This window comes from Lathamus discolor, chromosome 6 (genome assembly GCF_037157495.1).
Source record: "Lathamus discolor isolate bLatDis1 chromosome 6, bLatDis1.hap1, whole genome shotgun sequence".
Taxonomy (NCBI): Eukaryota; Metazoa; Chordata; class Aves; order Psittaciformes; family Psittacidae; genus Lathamus; species Lathamus discolor.
The window spans coordinates 36,935,984-36,957,400 of record NC_088889.1 but is presented as its reverse complement, the minus strand read 5'-3'; the positions used below and the strand labels follow the sequence as shown (position 1 = coordinate 36,957,400).

The following is a 21,417-nucleotide window of genomic DNA, read 5'->3' as shown; positions in this document are numbered from 1 at the left end:
GCTCTGTGCTCCCCGGTGAGCGCTCCGGCTGCTCCCGCGCTGCGAGAGGAAGTTTCCATCACTCGAAACAAGCCCCGGCGCTTTGATCTGCTCTCTGCTGCGCCGGCATCATCTTTCCTAGCCCCGCGAGCCCGCTAGCAACGCGGCGCGGCTGGGTACCTGGGGTCTGGGACGCTGCTTTTCCAGGGTCTCCACAGGCATCCATCAGCCTGGGAGCAAAATTATCAGGAAGGCATTATTAGGGAAAGACACGGAAAGGAGGTTTTGCAGCCCACTGAGGAGAAGTGCCGGTGCCGGCACGGCCCCCAGGAAGGGACACCTAGCACAGAAACCCTAAGTCCGGCATTCTACAGCAGCCTGAGCACAACCCTGCAAAGCACCTGGGCCGATTTGTGCACTCAACAGTCGGAAACAGGACCCACACCTCCTTTTTGATTACCGACATCTGGTTTACACAAACTCAGGGCTGAGATGAACGAAAGGAAATGCTTAAAACCAGGCACAGACTGCAGGACAGATGTGAGGTCAAGAATACCACGTGAGATGCGCCAAGAAGCCTTTAAAACATCTCATTAGCAGCATGACAGCTGACAGCAGCCCCACACTAGCAGCACCCAAGGGTGGCAGCCTGACTTCTGAGTGGAGCCAGCATCACATGGCCAGTGCAGACCGCAGGTGGGCAAGACCTCAGGACCAGCAGAACCCGTGCAGGGTTGTCTCTCCACAGCAGAATCAGCTTCTCCAGACCGTGCATCATACAGGGCTGTCACTGTATGACAGACCCGAGGCTGGTAAGAAACAGCTGAGCATCCACCACACGAGCAAGGCTTCCCGGTGGGGACACTGATTAGTCTGAGCTCTCAAACAGGCTACAGTTTTACCCAGCAACGCCAGCATCAAACTCTGAAATTCGTGTGGTGGGTGGCTTTTTCTGAGGGGATGTGTGTGTACAGGGATGGGGAAGGAAGGGGAAAGGGTTTGGTGTCCCCACCAAGGAAAAAGCCTCATTAGCATTAAAGAAAAATCACAATACAGCTTTATTTTTCTAAAGTCTTTATTATGCAGAACATAGAATAGATTTGAATGGATTTTTTTCCCCCAAGCAGTTTTTTCTCCATTTTTGTAATTTTATTTTTTTAACATGCATTGTTACCTTTTTTAAGCCAATGTACCATTCATTTATCTTTTCCTTGCCCACAGAGCATCCAACTTCATGTTAATCCCAAGTGTAAAAAAAATTAGACATCTGGCATAAAATACTTTTTGGGGAGCCCATTTAAAAATTTTATCTAAAATGTCTTATCTACAAAAAAAAAAAATCCGATATATATGTACATTATAGCAATACAGAGGCATAAGAATACAGTGCAATTTAAGACAAAGTGCCGTGACTTGGTAATTCTGCCCAGGGGCTTGTGGAAATGTGGGCCACCATTGGCTTTGGGGCTGCTAGCCTAAAGCCTCAGGCTCCAACGTTCCTGTCATCTCTCAAACTGGTCTGAAAGTTACAGTATCGGAAGACTGGAGATGCAGTTAGCGTCATACAACGTTAGGGGGTAGCAGAAATACTGCCTGAACAGGATGAGATTTGGCAAAAGGAAAGCTTTACAGCAGTCAGATAGATGGTGTGGTGCATGTTTCACTTCACCAGGGGTATTTTTTGGAACAGCACCAACCCGTGGCATATTCAAGTCAAGAGACCTGTTCACGACTGTTGAGGAAATTAATCTGCTAGCTGCCACTGCTTCTGAAGTTCCTGACCCTCCCCATAACCCTCCCACTTCGAGCAGCCCAGGAACAAGTTAGCAATGCTCGCTAACACGGAACAGCAGTACAGAGAGCTGCTCTGCTTTTGGCCTTCACATACAGTCACCTCTTCTGCTCCTTAAAACAGCTAGGATCAAACACAAATTGAGCTGAACCTCTCCCTCCAAGAAAACAGCAGTACATATTGCTTAACTAAAAGCACAGAGTATTCTTCCATGGCTTAAAATCCACTGCATTCTTCAAGGTCAGTTTTAATCTAAATTCTTCATACCAAGAGTCACAGTTTTAGGCCTTCAATGCATACCACAGTCATCATCTCCTTCACCCAACCCCTTTTGGAGATGCAAACTCAACAGCTCCAATGTCTGCACCAAACACTTTTTAGTGAAAAATAAAGCACAATACTTCACACAAGCACTTCATGGTTGTGCTCTAGCTTCACATCCAAATCCTTAAACAGGTGAACAACTGCAAAGCTGGGGACGCTACAGGAATACAAGTCATCACTATGGCATCTGAGGAGTTGTGTGGGTTTTTTTTTCCTTTCTTTCTTTCAAAACCATGTTCAAGTTACACAGGTCAAATGACTGGTGCTTTTCCAAAACAGTGGTCCAGCACCAGAGCCTGCTGAGGGGGTCATACTAGGAATTATTCCCAGACAGCTCAGCGCTTCACTCGTTTCGGATCAGAACAGACCACATGTACCTCAGATCTCTGTGCAGAAGGTGCCACCCACATAGATCCCAGCACGCTTGACACTTTCACAGGCAGAGGATAAACTGTAAAAATAATATACATGAGCTGTACATATAAACTGTATAAATTTTGACTGAGCATTGTATATTGGGATAAACCTCCACAAGTTTCCTTCTCTGTGATGCAGCAAGGGAGCTCATGCATAGCACTCCAGATCTAATGCTGCGAGGTGTTCTCCTAAGTGAAATGGAGAGCTCATGCTCATGGTTTTCCTCCAACCTCTCCTATGATCTGCCTAAATGGATAACATGGCTTCTGGACAAGCCAACAGCTGTAAGCCTAATACTTTTCAAAAGTAAAGAAATTAAAATTTGCATAGAAGGAGAAACAGTATTTACTTGGTGTGGAAAAACTTTAGAGAAGTGTCCCTTCGGGCACTGAAAGTTGCATTCCTGTCTTAGGGATGTTTGTTCAAGTACGCATGAAAGATCCCTCTACTGCTGAGAATAAGTAATGACTGACTGCCCCTTTTCTCCATCTCTGCTGTACTGGTCCTTCATCCACACAGCACTGGGCTGTGTCACTGATTTCACGGGCATACTTCCCTTTACTGCTTGTGTGAAGGCAAGCTCCTACTCTTGAGAGTGGGCACCACTTCTGCACTCTTAGAGAAAACAGCAAGATCATGATGCATGACAATTCCTTCACTGAATGACTTCATTACAGTAAGATGTTCGGTCAGTTCACTCCCGAGTCTTTGCCTAAAGCAGAAGTATGATATACCAGTAACTACAGAACTAGAAGAGCTCTTTAAGGATGCTACTTAGAAGGGGAAAAAAATATAGTAACTAAACAAAAAGCTGAATTATACCATATACACATACTGTACAAAAGTTCGTGTCTTGTGTAATAATAAAAGCCATGAAAATCTTAACACAAGATTTGGTTTATTCTCTGCCAAAAACTAAAACCAAAATTATGAATCAGGCTCCTTAAGACAAAGGTCTACTTGGGAAGGCCAGTTTCTAACAAGAAGCAGATCTCTCACTCTCTATTGATGCTCGGTAATAGGAGCTTCTCAGTTTTCCTAACAGAAAAAGAACACGGCCATCAGTCTTGAAAACTGTAATGGTTCTAAACTCTTCGCTCAGCAGAAGCAAAGTCTTGCCTGCTAAGTTCTTCAGAGAGGTACTGGGAAGGTAACTATTGTATATTTATAAGTTTAGCCAATATACTGTACAGGGCAAAATCCTTTGTTCAAAAGCAGCCTTCATTTTCTTTTGAATTTTGCATCCTTTAAGAAATACCAGGAGTCACTTTCAATTAGAATGTCTCAGAACAGTTGGCAGGGACTGAAGTCTATTTCTTAAGCAGCTTTTCTTCCTTTGTGATCTCTCAAGATTGGTTATTTCATTCACTTCTATTGCCAGGACAAAAAGGAAACAGATTTCTGGTCAGTACATAAATATCAAAGCAGCAATCCATCCTACACATACTGTGACAGCATTCATGCTGTAGGTTTGCCTAGTACAAACCAGAAGTGGTCTGTTCCTTCTGTTGTGGGAGCAGAGCTTTTTAGTAGGTATGAAAAGATTTTCCTGGCTTTCACACTCAGTGAATTACTGGCTTAAAAGTGCAAAATCTTGGACTTCTTTTTCAGAAGCAGTTCCAACAGGTACGAGACTTTGGCAAAACAGGTTCCTGTGAATAAAAGGCCTCCTGAGGGGTGCAGTTGCTTCCCCAAAAAGATACGGCACAGCTGAAATGTAACCAAGCAGTTTGCAAATGCTAATGACTGCCTGAACAATTACTGAAATGTCTTTGCAATGCAGAATTCAGGGTCATATGCAGACAGCATGATGTAACAGAAAGATACTGAATGGCAGAAGTTTAGCATGAACACAGTTGCCTCAGCAAGTGCAACTGGAATCCCAGTGAGGATTGGTAGTTTTAAAACACTGACAGTTTCAGAAGTGTTATGCAGGAGTTATCTAAATTACTGAGATTTATGCAGCTGTTTTTCTCCCTTCTAAAGACAAGCTGCACTACAACTGAATCCCGAAGAAAAGATTAAGACTCAAGACTTGCAGAACTTGTAATTCAGTACATCACAGTTTTCAAATTGACTTGACTACACAGACAAAAGCACGCTGTACATCCAGGAATGCTCCCTACTGGCCCATGCCTATGCATTAAAGTTTGTCTGGTTTGTCCAGTCTGAAATCTTTCCATCATCAAGTCAACAGGATCAGGGCTGGAGTCAGGGCTTCCTGCACTAACCTCCTCTTGTTCCCTACTGTAATTCAGAAAAAGAAGCAACAATTCTTTGAGGTAAAGCTTCTTGAAGTCAGAAAGCAGCAGGTCATCTGCTGGAATGTTAAGAGCTAGTGCTGGGCAGATCACAGGCGAGAAAGTAAGCCTGTGTAATTGTAGTTTACTCACTCTGTGGTTGAACAAATGAGACTACTCCGTAACCATCAAAATTGTGTATACAGGTTACAGACTTCTTGAACTATGCACAGGCTATGCTCCAGGTGGTGAGTAAATCAACACTAGCGAACTATGACAAAAACAGTTATCTGGACCCATTTTCAAACAGTCAATTTCAGTTTTTCTCAAATTGGATTTCTAAAATGCAGTGGTAGAAGCAATCAGAATTTTGAAGTTCCATTACATTAAAATGGAACAAGATCTATAAACATATGAAGATAGATATTCTGTAAAGTAGAAGCCACTTCTGCTTGAAATCACCAGACGTCGGTATCTGCATAACTGCTTGGTTCTAGTGACTAACCCTGTTATAGTTGCAGAGTGAACACAGAAGAACTTAAAGCATCTTGTTAACCAGAACTGAAGAGCTGGCCCAACCCAGTCAACACAATGTTAAAGTTTTACTATCTCTGCAGAAACCCTCATGTCCAAAGTATAAAATACAGAAACAAACTATACTGCAACTGACTGCTGTTACAAAATTTTTGGTACCTCTTCAACGATCCATTCTGTTCACTGAAAGAATAAAAGATGCAATGACTAAGCAGCAGACCACCTCTAAGGTGTGCTAGAGCAAAGGTGTCTATTTTAACCTCACAGTAAGACATTGTGGAACTTGCAAATAAAAGATTCCAAACAGCAACCAGCTCAGCAAAGATTAAGCTGATCTCACAGTTAACAGAAACACAAAAGATGTCAAACTACATGCAATCGTGAGGACATTCTCTCTTCAGGGAAGGCTTACACAGATATGCAGCTGCCAAAACTTGTTGCCTAGCCAAAATGTAATGCGTTATAAGATCCAAGCTGTCTAAATTCTTTGCATAAAAGCCTTCAGCAACAAGATCAATGAAGAACACCTCATATATGACAAGAAATGGTGAATTAGAAAAAGGGTAGCAATTAGCCTTTCACAGATCTGCATGAAGTGGCTCTCCTAATAGTCACCCATTTTATAGGCCTGCTTTTTGTGGGGTACTGGTCTTAAGAAGCACAAGTCTTGCCATGTTTTACTTAATTCCAAGAGCACCCTTCTAAAACTTAGCAGTGACTTCTTCATGATTGCATGATAATTCTAAAGCAAGAGAAATCAATCTGAAGATGAGAAAGCAACACACATTAGAACTACCTTTTTTTTTTCTTTTTTAAACAGTAGTATGTTGGAAGACAAAACACAGCCCATTTAAAAACAAAAACCCAAACAAAACAAAAATCCCCTTTCCATCACTTACCCTATATCAAGAGGACAATTAGTGTCAAAACCAGGAGACAATCTGGCATCCATACTGGGAAGGAAAAGAAGCTATAGTCCCAGAAGTCCTGCTGCCTGTGGCTTACAAAACTAAACAATGTTTGGGAACAATGGCCCTGTCAGTGACATGTCAACAATACATTTATTTTAAAAAGGCTAAATTTATGTTTTAAACACAAGTAACTGCAAAAGAAAAAGCAACTTTGGTTGATTATCCATCTTGTTAAATATGTCAAAGTTAGCAAGTAAGAGTTTTTTAGGAAGACTCCAAGAACAGACAGGTCAGCTTACTCCTTACTGGGAAGGTCAGGCACCTAGCAGTGACACTGGAAATGCTGCCATGCCAGCGTCACACATGCTCACAACATCTCAGCCAGCATTTGCGAGGCTAACGGGGCATACAAAGTCTGAGCTGACCAGCCACAGCCAGCTTGGGTTGCTGTGAATTCACTGAGACAAATAAATAAAAAAAGCAACAAGAAAAATTGAAGCCGAGCACCTCTAGGGCCAGACCCTGAAGACACAGGAATCAAAGCCTTTTTTCTCCTCTCCCTATTTACAAAATGCCATTTAGAGCTGACGTGGCCACTTCAGTATTGTGAGGAAATGTCTTTTATGCTAAGCAGTCCTAAATGTGGTGTTCATGGATGCTGTGTTCTGCGTGCCATGGAGTGTCCCACAGGGTGCGTCCCTCCCACCAAGGCACATGGAGGGAGTTCAGTCTTCTGTTTCTTCATATGTTGTCTCGTCAAACGGTCGGTCCAAGAGAGGTACCAAACGGTGACGGGAATATTTCAGTTGTAAAAGGTCCCCAACTTCATCAATTTCTTTTAAAGCCTGAGAAAAAGACCACAGTAGATCAGCACAGGAGACAGATGCAAGTTATCAGCACATCTTCCTTTTTTTGCATGCCTGCAGATTCTCGACAGCCATTTTACATAAGCAAGACTTCACTGCGCTAGAAGTTTGAAGCTTCAGAGGTGCCTAGGACTTGGTTTTGATTTTAGCATTCAGAAGTCTCGACCAGGTGAATAGCACTGATAACTTAACTGAGAATGACTCTGCACCTACCAAACTACTCCACTTCCAAAGCAGGATTGTAATATCCAGCAATACTAACTCAAATTTTGCAGTCATCCCCCCAAACCCCATGACTAGAGAAAACCAAGAACAACCTCCCTTCCTGGAAGTGATAGAGCAGAAGCAGAAAAAATATGTATGTGTAGGTTCGACTCCTCTTCATGTATAATTCAGTATGAAAACGTGTGTTAGTAGTATACATCTCTGACCGACTGTATTCTTTAAATGGCAAGACAGAAAAAGGCAAACTGCAATACTGCACTAACAAGTTCTATTGTTTCATTTGTTATATCTACATTTGATCAATTTGTATTGTCCATGTACAAATAGAGACACACTGCAAACAACATTGCATGGGACATTTTTTGCCAGCCGATCCAAGGAATGAAAAAAAGTTATTCTGGATAGGATCACAAGCATTTTCTCCTTACAAGCTAAGTCCCAATGACTGAGGTTGCCACAAAGGCAACACTCAGTCAAACGATGGCTCAGGACACTCTTAGTGAGCTAACAAAACCTTTCACCATTTTGACCTGAATGCAAATGTTATGAAGTTTACCAGAGATCAAACATCTGCTAGCATAAGAGATGAGGAAAGTCCCGGCTCAGTTAATCATTCTTTCTTTATGTTGCAATCTCTTTGATAAGACACTCATTTGCAATAGGGTTTATTAAAAGCCAAGCCCTGAATTTTAATTCACTTCTCTACAGAACACTCCTGGAGCAAGGTACAAAACAAATTAGTTGCTGCAGACAAGTCTACAACAGTATGTGACACCAATTATCTTATGTAGGCAAGTGACAAAGAAATTAGCTCAGAAGATGACTTCCAAGTCCAATGTGATTTCCGAACTCAAAGCCTGGCATTCTGCACTCCCTTGAATTACAAATTTATTCAGATAGTTACATTCACCATTTCTTCAGAACGCCACTAACTTCAACATTAATGCCCCCATTTTAACATGCTCTGGGTCTAATGCCTGTCTCCTGAGAACAGTTGGCAGACGAGGGTTAATATTCCTACATACTTTTCCTTCCTGGATGGATAGTTCAAGTTTTTGTTTCTTTAAACAATGGCCCCTCATGCTTGTTATATCTGGCAGCAAAATCCTCTCCACTCTAAAATCTGGGGGAATGACAAACCCAGAAGTTGGACCTCGGTAAAAACAAAACAAAACAAAAGCGTGGGCACAGTTTGCCAGAGCTTTAAGTAAAGATCCCATATGGAAACAATTTAAGGTTGAATTTCTGTTGAAAGAGTCTGTTAACTGTTACTCTTGAATGCAGATTTAGGATTTTATTAATTTAAAACAAAAAGGACCATGTGACCAGCAAAGACTACAAAGGAAATGGCATTGGTGAACTCTGACTTCACAAGAGTGTAATATATTTTTCATCACTGAAAAGAAAGCACCAGCCCACAGGGATGCAGGTTATGAGGGACTTCACTCTGATCCTGAGCCAAATATTTTCAGGCAAGGAAGTTTTATTTACATAAAACTGTTAAAATTGTAACAGAGAGCTGTTCCCCATCATGTGGGTTTACTTAATAAGAACAAGAAAGCATTACAAACATCAGCATTTACAAGACAAGCTTCTCTTCCTTGGGCTCCAAACCCAGATAAATTTCGTTTAGAAAAAGATTAAATAAAATGCTGTAACAGTCCTAGTTAACATCCATGCATGCACAGATGGGCTACCAAGTTCTCCTCTGTGTCACTGACTTGAAGAAGCTCTCTACCAGCTCTCTCAAAGTCTATTCGTTTCAGTTCCTTTTCCTCCTGGGTATTATTGCCACAGATCAGTGGAGGGATCAGATCCGAGGGCTGTCTTACTGATTAACTGCCTGAAATCAATTCCCTTTCACTGCATCACAAGAAAACACAACACAAAAATCACTGACACAAAGACTTGCTCCTTATTAACTCCTCTTGCCAATGTTCTGGGTTCAGAGCATGCAGCTATTTGAACACTGAAGTGGATTACACTAACTTGGAATAAAGCCTCCACATACTGAGCTAAATCAGGATTTTTTCATTCACTTCAAAATTCACATCTCATTTTGTCCTGGAGTACTTTTCTTAGACAGACAAGCCCTAATGTATTAAACAAGCATTTCCTCCATTTAAAGCATTTAGCACCTACAGAGATACTCTAGAAATAAGTTTTCAATGTTAAAAGCACAAAACCTGAAATATTTTCTGGAAAGCAGAAAGACTTGTAAGAGAATTGACAGGAAAAGAGCTTTTTTAAAGCAGAGTAATAGAGGTTACAGATTGGTTTTGGAAAAGAGCAAGTATAATACTTATATATAGACCCTGCAGAAGCAGCTGGTTATGGTAAAGACTCCAGCTTTGAGAGCAGACCACAAATCTAACCAACAGCAAGACTGCATGAATGCTCAGGTAGTACCAGCACACCAAACGCACCCAGTTTCAGTTGTAGCTCAGTTTGCAGCAATATGATTTCAGAGGCTTCAGTTTTCTTTCTTTTCCTACCTCCTCCCCATTCATCCCCCCTACATCCATCTGGCCAGAAGTTACTGCTCCCTCATTTGTGTCAATGCAATCGGTTCTACTACCGTGTTCTGAGCCAAGCCTGTGACACTGTTCATTTTGTACTGGGAGAAAGGAAGAGAAGGAGGGAACCTTCTCTAGAGATACTGCTTCAGAATTTTTATTTGGAACAGAAACACTGAACTGGGATAATGACAGGAAGAGTAGCAGTGAAGGAATTTGGGTCTTAGAAGGCAGAAAGAACTCAGAAGCAAGGGCAGATACACGGCAGGTTACTTAACTGATACATACTGACACTAAATATGTATTACCAAATTGCACCCACCACTGCCTGTTTTTCCTAGCAAAGCTGAAATCTAAAAAAAAAAAAAAAAAAAGAAAAAAGCTATTTTCAGCCCTTGATTTGAATATTTGGTGGCAGTGAAATATGAAAAGTTTAATTTTTTTTTTTTTTTTTACATTAGTAAACAGCTGTTTGTATGTCCCATTTGCTGTTCATGTACTGAGGTGTTAACCACCTATCGTATCTGGACACTGGGCATGATTTCCCCTTCATTGATGACTACTCCAAATCAACTTCTTATCTACCAAATGTTTAAAAATAGTTTAAAGGATTGTTTTTCTCCATCTTCCCAAGGACCAAGGTGAGGCTTCTCAACCTGCTGTTCCTCAGATCACACTTCTTGCCTTTTTGAAGTTAGTGGTGTCATTTGCCTTCTTCCAATCTCCTTTCACCAGGACCTTCCAAAGATGATAATCAAGAGCATCCTTGCAGTGACAGCCATCTCCCTCAACACTTGTGGGTGTATCCCATCAGGTCCCATGGACTTGTCAATGTTCAGTCTGTTCCCTTATTTAACCCTCCTTTACACCAAGGGGAACTCTTCATTGCCCCTTGTTTTTCCACTGACCTTGTGGGCCCAGGATTCCTAAAGGCAAGTCACATCAGTAGAGACTGAGGCAACAGAGGCATTGAGTACCCTGGCCTCTTGCATGCCATTTGTCACGTATGCCATTCAGCAGCAGCCCCACATTTTCTCTACTCTTCCTCATGCTGCTAATATCCCTATAGAAGGCCTGCCTGCTGCATTTCATGTCCTTTGACAGCCTCCAGGTAGGTTTTGGATTTCCTGTCCCCATCCCTGCATGCTCAGAACTGTCTCTATTGACCTGGGCCACGTTGCACCTATTTATGTTTCCATTTTATATATTTGGTTTGTTCATCTGTGCAGGTTTCCCACCACAATTGTTCTCCTGCAAGTCAGGATGCACCATTCTTTGGAGGTGGGAGAACCAACCAGCTGTCCTGGACACCACCTCTCTTCAGGACCATATCCTATGGGATTCTTTCAAGCAAATCTCTGAACAGGACAGTTTACTCTCCTGAAGTCCAAAGTCATGACTCAACCTAACGTAGGTTCTGAGATCTACTACAAGGCTTTAAACATTAGATTTAATAGTTTGTGTACCAAACACTGAACCAGTCTACAAAAAAAAAAAAAAATAGACAGTTGCTGTATCTGTTTGTAGAAGGTACGAGCAAAAGAAAGACAAGATGAGACACTTACTCTGTCAAGCATCTCTTTGGTATGAGCTGCAGACAAACAGAATCTGGCTCTGGACTCGATGATGGGGGTGGCAGGGAAGCCCACAACCACAACACCGATGTTCCGCTTCAGCATCTCACGCCCAAACGCACTGCCAGAGAGAACAAGAAAGATCATCAGAATGATACCAGTGGTGGCAAAGCAGCAGCAGCATGAAGGTCTCTGTATGTTTAACCATACAGGCCTTTGTTGAAGCAAGCCTGCAACACCACAATTTGGAGCTTGCTGTGCTTTCTTCTAAATGCAGAATACCTATTCATGAAGGCCATTTTTTAATTCATTCCTAAGGTGGTCCTCCTCAAAAGGTTTCACTGTATTAAATTCCAACAGAGCTAAAAGATTAGAGGTGGCAGAGGCTGGTCTTTCGGATTTGTAACCTAAGCTTGGAAATCTTTCCAATAGGAAAGAGGGATTTTGACTTGGAAGATAGACTATACAAGGAATCCCGCTTGCTGCAATCCCCTAAAGCTTCTGCAATTTCAAGTTGGTTTGTTTTCACCAATTCAATTCAAGTACATTACAGTGCCACAGAATGCACCACCTTTTAAGTGCCTACCACAGGGACCACTGAATTGCCACAGTAAACTGAGATAACCTAATCTGACACCAAGTTCTTATGGGGACTAAAGAAATCAGCGGCTTTGACTTATGTGATGAGAGGCACGAAGATCTAGATCCTTTCTGTAATGGCAGTGCAATTGTGGGTGTCTCTACAGGCCACAAGAAATAGTTCTTTTTGAACAGAGCTTGTCTTCAGACACAGCAGCAATGAACTTGAGGCTTAAAAGATGTGTAAAAATAACATCCTTCTACTAGGTTTATAATATTTCTGCCTTTTACTTCTGCTGCAACTATTTTCCTCATAAATAGGTGCGCAGTGATATACTTCATTTTATATCCATTTAGTACTTTCAAACTATTTTAAAAACAGACCACAAGAGACAAAGAAAGGATGAAGTAGATCTGATGAGAGCTGGCCCTTAGGATCTACATCAGAGCTCTGTGTTCCTTTTCATTTTTAAGTTACTGGCCCAACTGCTCAGCTAATAAACATTTCCATGAATATTTCCAGGGAAAAGATTGTACTGGCTGGTAGAGCAGCTGGGCAACAGAAACAGTATGCCTCTGTGTGCTGGATGGCACACACTGCAGATTCTACAGCACCTATAAAGGTTAAAGGCCTTATAAATTTGGTTATACTGAGAAGGGTGAAGGAAGACTGCATCTAGCTTCATGCAGAATGCTAGAAGATATTTGCTCCCTCACAGAACCACAGTACTTAGCCAGACTGAAGCCTGAGCTAGAACACTACAGATATTTGTTACAGCTTAAAATGAAGCCATGCTTTCCAAATTCAGAAGTGTTGGTTGAGCACTGCATTATACACAGACGCTGAAAAGCAGCTACCAAAGCCAAGTTGTCCTTGAAATCAGGCTTTGTTTATGTTGCAAAAAATTTTAATGTATACATTATATCCTGCTTGCAGAATTTTAGCTGTAATTATGCACACAGCAGCCCACATGTCCATAAGCATTTATCAAGCTTACAGTTGGATTAGTATTTACAATAACAGTATCTGAGCTGTTAAATCCAGACTTCTTAAAAGACTTGGAATTCATCAAATACAGGTTGCTGTGTCCCATCATATCCCACCCCCTGCTTTTTCCTTTTTTAAATTTCAGAGTAAATTTCAGTGAAATGTTGACTGCTTCTGTTTCAGGAACTGGTAAAAAGATTCTTCTAGTGACTTAATGTTAATTTTAATTCAATTTCAGCTTTTCTTCAGCTCATATATGCACTTTGCATAGAAACAACATGGAAAAAATGAAACAACCCCAAAAATCCAAACCCAACTTTAAAAACATGGCATGTAGTGGTAAAGCAGCTCCCCTGAAGTGCTTTCTTGCTGCCGCAAGCTACAAGCATCAGTTTTCTCAAGATCACTTGCAGGAAGTTTCCATGTTTCCTAAGACACAGTAATGACCATAAAAGCAAAAAAATCAATCCAGTCTTTTCTGACATTTATAAAAGCCTTAATACTCTTGTACCTTCCTAGCTTTAGAGAAGACAGGTGAGAAGATTCCCTGTTAAACCTACCCAATTTTTGCTGGCATGTAGAGCATCAGAGGCACAACTGGGGAATCTTCATTTCCATAGATGATAAAGCCCATCTCTTTCAGTCGTCTCCTGAAATATCTCGTGTTCTCTGCTAGCTGCTGCACACGTGCTTTCCCTAGAAAAGAAATTAAAATAGGACCTAAGTCACACGCATAACTGCAACACAAGACCTCTAACTGAAGTACAAACTATGATGTGCCGCTTGTGCTTACACAAGGGTTAAATTAACCGCAAAGTAGAATCTGCAGTTTCTTTTACCTTATGTAATCAAGATCACTCACTCAATTCCTGACAATGCGGTAGGTGGATGGACTAGGACAGGCACAACCATCAAGTCCAAGCGCTCCCTATTTTTTTCATATCAGGTTTTTAATCAAGAGGTACATGCTTCTAAACAAGATTCAAAATTTGCTCAAAATTCACTGGTAACTGCACCTTGAAGAAGAGTTTCTTACAGTTTTAATAATGAATGGAAATCTACTGAATCAGCTAGGGCTGTTCACCATGTTTTATCCTGCTTGTCTGTGTTAACGGAAATTACTAATTTCCTCCTTAGGTCTACTTGCTGAACTGATTACGTGGCTGTTCCCTACCCTTCTTCAGTTAAAATGAGCTGGGTTTAAATTAAACCGATTACTTCTGATAATCCAGCTCACTTCGTAATAAGTGGCAGTGGCCAATCCATCATGCATTCAGCCAATTCTGACATTTGTCAAAATTAGTACACAGGACATTAGACAGCTACTATACTTTGAACACTGCAGCTAGCCAGATATGTATAGGACAACCTATTTATCAGTTAATTAAATTCTAGCCTAGCACAAGGTATTACATATCTGTATCACCCAGAAAAAGATCACATCATCTCACCTAAGCAGATCATAATGCATTTCTGATCAACTAATACTCTACTGTGCTTAGCAGATTAAGTACTATGCCATTGATGAGACTATAATAAGTAACATATATAATTACTTGTCTCTGGTCTACAGAGTGTATTTTTCAATAATTGATTATCCAAGCACTGTTTTCACCTGATGAGTGATTCATATACCGAAGCATTGAATCTACAGCAGTGCAGATCTACGCCACAAAGTGAAGATGACTGCTGGATATTAATAATCTTCCTTTAAAATTGTAGATAACATAAGGCGATTAACCAAAAGGAATGCCAGCTCTCAAAGAAACATCCAACACCCACATAGCTCTGCTCCAAGCCAGAACAAATGTAATTTTAAGAACCTATACAGTTTTTGTAGCCAAGAGTATCAGATATTCCACCCACAACCATGCAATCAAAGGCAAAATCCCATCAAAGGCAAAGCATGAGAAAAAAGGATGAAACCTGTTAAGTTTGCAAAACTCGGCCTATCATTAGTGGGTAGAAGCTGGTATTTTTAACAGCAGTCATTGCCATTTAAGACGTCTCCTCCATTAAAAGTGTTATTTCTTAATCTTTTCTCTCCTAGAGTTTCTTCAGAAGCTCAATTCCTCTTTCCCAATAAGATTTCAGGAAAACACAAAGGCATCTTGTGCTTATGAAACTTATTTTTTAATTGGCTCACATCACATCAGATGCTCCAGAGGAGACCCAACTTTCTCTTACATTTTCAGACCAATTATTTGGTTATTTTAAATACCACAGACTGCAAAGTGAAGTTTAAAAATAAAAAATAAAATAAAATGCAACAAAAAGAAATAGGCCTACTGCAAGATGCTACAGATAGTGGCCCAAAAGCCACTACTTGCATTTTTAACATTGAGACAATCAATAAAAACAAGTGTCCAGAGCAGTCTACATGCACAAAAAAGAAAGCTACAATGATACCTTCTCAGAAAGCCACACCTGCGTATCTCCTATACAGAAATGCACAACTTCTGACAACATTTCAAGTCAGTGATGTACAATCCCATCTAAACACACATGAGCTTTCACTGCTACAAGAGTAGTAAGGTAACATACACAGCTGGATACAAGTGCTGTGATCAGCCCCTCTACCACAGCCAGGAATACATCTTCTCCCATACATACATTCTCTTCGTGCTCCCATAATGTATGGGGTTTACAGTGCTTCAAGCAGAAGGAACTTCAGCAGTTCTGTAGTTTTCCCCTCTACAGATTCACACCCTTTTCCAAGTTGTTGTGAGCCTTCCAGGCTAAAGATTAAAGAGTAACTTTAATTTGTAGTTGGCAACCACTTCACAGTCTTCCTTAAACTCTTTCCCATAAAAAGAGTTTATGATCCTAGATTTGTCCTTATAGATTGAAGAATGCTTTGAGATGTAAACAAGTTTCATGTGCAAGTCTTTCCATCCTCTACAGAGACGTAATCGCCTAGTATAGCAACTGATAGATTCGGAAGATGCTGCCTTCAGGTTTGTGGGTCTCAAAAGCCTGTCAACTTGTAATTTGTTCCAGAGCCATCAGTCAACTTAATGAAATTATTACCTCTCTTGAAACTTGCTACCATGGCTACAACAACATTAACAAGAACTTGAAAATCTTCAGTGGTGTCTTCTCACTATCCACCACGTGTCATTACCATCTGAAGAGATCTGTAGTCATGATGGAGCAAAGCACCAGCAATCAAGCAGGAACCAGGTGCAGGTTCCTTGCCCTCCACTTCCTTTTCTCCCTGCATCTCCTCTGCACGTCAACATATTTAGTCTCCTACCCCACTGTAAAATCCTTCACTTGAAGAGTGATGCCACATGTTAACTGAATAGGGTTTGCAATATTATGCAACAATATTCAGCTCATAATATTTGCTGCTTCAGGCCCTGGTACACACGGATGCAGCAGCCTGTTAACTGCTATTAGAGTTTTAATGTGCTTTCTGGGACCACAAAGACAAACCAAGCAGTGCCTGCAGACAGCAGTGACTAGGTAGCACTGCTAATCCCACTTGTACCCAAACCAGTGCTTGAACATTAAAACAGAACCTCAAAATCCCTTCCCAACTCAAACATCTTCTGAAGCTCAGAGCCCTGTCCACATCTGTTCAAGTGTAGGCCTAGAAAGACTGCCACGACTGCAGCAATCCTCCAGCTGCTGGCTTTCTTGGCAGTACACAGCTGCATTTTTAAGACCACGCAAAAAAAAGGCTGGCTCAGACACCACCCTGCCAATTGTTCTCGCACAGGAGTTGTGCAACGATTCTGGTAACATCCTTTCATCTAGGAAACTGGAATATGATGACCTTCAGGAAGGGAAGGGGGAAGAAAGGGAGGATTACTGGAACAGAGCTCTTCAAAAAGCTCGAAAACTAGACTCCCTTATCGGAGCAGCTGATCTGAAGTCCCTTATGAGTTCTGTAAATGGCTTAAACCAGCTACTGACAGACCTACACTGGAATTAGAGGATTAACTAATAACTTCTTTTCTCTTATACCTTTTCACAGGTCTACTGCAGTCGTAACAAGATTGCTCTTGCCATTTAGAAAAACACTTTTGTGCCTGTAGAAGCCTTGCATCATTCAGTCTAAAGCACACATATATTCCCTAAAGAACATGCCTACCAAAATATATAGGACACCTAATGGGGAGAAACATTCTCCTTTAACCACCCTCAGCTCAGAGCTGTAGCTGTGCAAACGCAGCAAAGAAGAAAGAATGGAGAAAAGAAATGCAACAACTGCCTCTGCTTGGATAGCTAAGATGGGCTGAATATTTATAGCTAACAGTCTGAGAAGAGGTACATGCTTTTACTTGACATAGCCTTATACTAGTCCAAGATAACAGGCAGTCACTTGAAATTGGCACTGCTCATCTTCATGCCAGCATTTGTTTTACTGCACACCTAAAGTGTACATGATACATGATAGAGAGTTGCAGCCCTTCTACCTCAGGTGCAAATAACCAAGTGTGAACTCACAGACCAGCAGCAGCTCTGCTTAAGTCACTCAGGGCCACCCTCAAACTTTGGTTCTAAGGCAATGCCTATAACCTCATGGTGGTCTGTACTGTACATGGCCAAGAATGCCAGATATATGCCTTTGCATTTATAAACTCTAAGCAACTGAAGTCTAGACTTAGCAGAAAAGTCAGGCTTCAAAGTTTCTTGCAGCAGAAAGGTTCTGCACAACCACCTGAAGCAATACAGTAAGAGCTGACTGGCTGTACTTTTACCATTCCTCCAATACTTGCAGTTTACTTCCAGTATGAACAGCAAACTTTTGACCACTTCTAAACAAGCTGCAGATTTGTGCTGAGGGAGATAATTTCTCTTATTACATTTTACCATATGGCATATCTAGTTATACAGTATGTAACATAAGCAATACTCTTTAAAAAATGCAGCTAGCATCTCCCTGAAAAAATGGCACCCCAATATTCCAACACCCTAGAGAAAGCACTCCATTGTGGATCTAAACGCACATGAGCTGCATATTCCCCACAACCCTAGTGGAAAGTAAATTAGTATCTCTGCCAGGACAGATTCACACAGGTTAAAGCAATGATACTTCATCACTTGCAAAGGCCTCTGCTTTAGAGGTCACATTGCTTCGAAAGACAGAAGTTACATTGAAAACATTATCTAGCAATATTTCAGCAAATTTTTTCCCGAACCAGAAATTAAGTTGATACTGATCATAGTTATTTACATGATAAATAGGACACTGTCCACCACACCAAATCTAAACTCCTGTATCAAATAGGCACATAAACAGAGAAACTCACCTGTACTGAGCCTCACTGCTCTTTACATCACAGAAGTTCATGCTTAAACTAACAGTCCAAATACTGCAAAGATTATCAGACAATGCTTATTGGTAAAAAGGCAGATTAATAAGTAAACAGCAACTGCCCAGCAATTAAAAAAAAAAAGAAAAAGAAAACCAGACACTTCTTAGAGCTGAGATCTGTGTAAGCTCTCTATTCCACATTAAAAAGTCATCTATGAAGAACAAAGAAGCCCTAGAATCTGTGGAAGTTACTCTGCCACAAAGATCCAATATTTATAGTGTTTCTGTCATCTGTTAAGGCTGATGAATAAGCTATCATAGATGGTATCGGACTCCAAAGAAAATTTAGTTCAACCAGGATGTATTTGTTTTCCCTCCCTCTTGTGATCTCTAGGCAGTAATTGGAGAGCAATCACAAATCTATCTTTCTAAACAATGCAACACTTCATCAGCAAGGCTTCTTGAGAAATAAAAGGCATGTTGCATTGTACACAAACAGACTACTGACTGACACGGAACTCCAGAGGGGCAAATCAACTTCAGATGGCCAAGAAAACACAAACAAGATTTTATCTGCTTGTCACACTACGGATCACGATCACCTGCACCTAAAACAAAGTACCTGATGCAATACAAAGAAAGCTGTATGTTTACATTTTGATTTTTATAAAGACTTCAAAGCAACATAACAGGACACATCTTTAAAAATGGCTCCGAGCAGTGAAACTGTTAACTGTATGCACAAGCTGCAATAGAGCTCTTGTTGGTCAACAAATACCAGTTTACATTAGATAGCTATGAGGAAGTTACTATATATTCTTTCATTAACTAATCTTGCAGCTGTTCACCACATTAGATTTTCAACTTTCCAGTCTTAATTTAACCTATTTTTTTTTTTCCAACATGGACAATGAGGCCAAACAGTAATTTCACACCTTTATTTTATATAGCAGTTTAAGGCTAATGTCCTTAGTTTTAATGATTAAATGAAAATATTAGAATAAAACTCTTGATATGAATTGATTGCTATTCAGTACATGCAGAATCACTCCACTTGCGATACATACTTATTTCCACAATTACTCAGCCTCTCAATAACAGCTTACGTTGTAACATAATGGAACACCCTCTTGTTCCATTGAAAATGTTCCAGTTTCACTTACTAGCAGAGATTTGTAAGAATTCTGTGAGAACTTGTGAAGATGTACACTCATAGTAGCACACTGCATCTAGTAAGACCCAGTATGTATCTAACAAGAACTAGGTTTTGTTAAGAACATTGGCTGAAGAATATTAAAGGTGTTTTTAAATCACTGCAAGAAACAAAGATTAGGGCAAATTAATCTTAATAACAGAACCATAAAGCATCTCTGAGATTAAAACACTCCGTGAATTCTTTGCACAAAAGTTACTCTCAGTCTCTAATGTAATTTGTTTCACATTGTTTTTCAAGCTTGTCCCATCTTGCAAACTCTTGCCAGTGCAGAAGTGCTGCAGGTGAGAAGCATTAAATCACCTACTGACAAATGTGCCATCCTTAATTTGTAGCAGAGTAATTTCACTAGATATAGCTTATTTCAGTCAAGGAAGGCATTTACTTGGAATAAGTCTACCTTGTCGAATACCACATTTTTCCTGATGTTAGCAAAGTACTCCTGCTGTTGTCATGCTAAGAGGGCTATCCATTTTGTACAACTGCTTACCTGGACAGGTTTCTTGTCCTTTCCTCTCCTGACAACAGTCAAGGGAATCTAATAAACCTCTTCCCTCCCTTGTAAAGTGATTTCCCAAGACAAAACAAGTTAATTTTTTGGTCTTTCTTAATAGAAAAAAAAATACATATTAAGGTAACTAAAAGAAGGTACTTGGTCAACTAAGTGCTTGCACAGATTATGACAGCTGTGTTCATGTATACATGGCATGCATACCTGTGAAAGGACATCAAAGCAGCAGATCTCAACCTACCGTTTCAGGAAACAATGATGAAAGGCATGTTATAACCTGAGCAGTAATATTTACTGACTGTTGATAGTTACCTACGTAACACTGAACCTCCATATTCTTGTGTGGAATAAAAAGAGCTTGTTCTGTAGCAACCACAATGGTTCCCAAATTACATGAAATAGAAATCCTTGACCATACAAGCTTATTAGGATTTTTACCAGACATGTACATAATTAAAAGCCAACCATCACTGAAAACCAGAGGGGGGAGTAGATGGGGAGGTGGGGGAAGAAAATAAAGAAACCACAATCCATTATGAAGGCACAGAGAACAAAGTGATGCCATCATCTCCTGCTCCCCAAACAAGACAAGGTGGCTAAAAACATCCTACATGAAGAACATATGGAGCAAGCTACATTTCACGGTTGCTTTCCTGAGAGTACCATCATCAATGACAGTGTAGATAAAGTACTGTTTCATTAGTATGGGTAGAGCCTTATCTCCATATACCTTGCGCTCAGTGGGTCAAACAGAAGAACATAAAAGTGATAATTTCTACTTCAAAAAGCCTGTAATTTCCAACATTTTAAATTATTTAAATCAAAGTAAACTGGTGATGAAAACTTGGTTACATATATCATTCTCTAGAAGTTTGTTTCTTCATGTCAGAGTGATGCTATAATATATTCAAAGCTTGTAAATTTTTCCACATTAAAACCCCCTTGGTTTTGCAAGGCTTGTACTTCCATTCTGTTTATTATTCCTACATTTGTCTTTTGGTTGGCTGTTTCAGTGGAAGACATAATTCAGCATACTCTGTTTTGGAAACAAGCATTTTTCAAATCTCAACCAGGAATTCAATATTCTTCTGCTGATTTAACAGATTCTCCACTAAGCTTTCAGAAGCTAAGTTGCCTCCCAAGGGTTTATGGAGATCTTTTGCAATGTTAACATAATAAGTCAAGTTGTTTTCTAGACACTGTACTTGTAAATACCTCATCATTAAAACCACACAACGGCTGATTCCTTTTTTTGGGAAGGCATAAAAGCACTGCTACTCTTACTGTCATGAACATATTTTTCATATAAGATACAAAAAAAATCCCCTTTATTTAAGGTTTCTCCTGAAAAGCACAAGAGTGACTTCGAACAACATCTGCACAAAAAAAGAAGTGTTTTTAGATTTGCCAAGTAGCAGAAAGGATAAGCAAGACAAAAATATCTGACTGGAAGCAAGGCTGAGATTTGAAACTAAGTAGTAT

The 21,417-nt window shown here is 40.4% G+C and overlaps 1 protein-coding gene across 1 annotated transcript in view; it reads right to left on the bottom strand.

The window, feature by feature from the left end:
• Positions 1 to 1,036: 1,036 nt before the first annotated feature.
• SPTLC2 (serine palmitoyltransferase long chain base subunit 2) overlaps positions 1,037 to 21,417 on the bottom strand; it is an 86,490-nt gene continuing 66,109 nt past the window's right edge. Inside the window, exons 10-12 of the mRNA XM_065685968.1 lie at positions 13,506 to 13,641; positions 11,370 to 11,499; positions 1,037 to 7,042 (exon numbers count right to left, since the gene is read on the bottom strand). Coding sequence (XP_065542040.1) covers positions 6,923 to 7,042; positions 11,370 to 11,499; positions 13,506 to 13,641 — 386 coding nt within the window. The 3' untranslated portion in view covers positions 1,037 to 6,922. The remainder of the gene's footprint in view (positions 7,043 to 11,369; positions 11,500 to 13,505; positions 13,642 to 21,417) is intronic.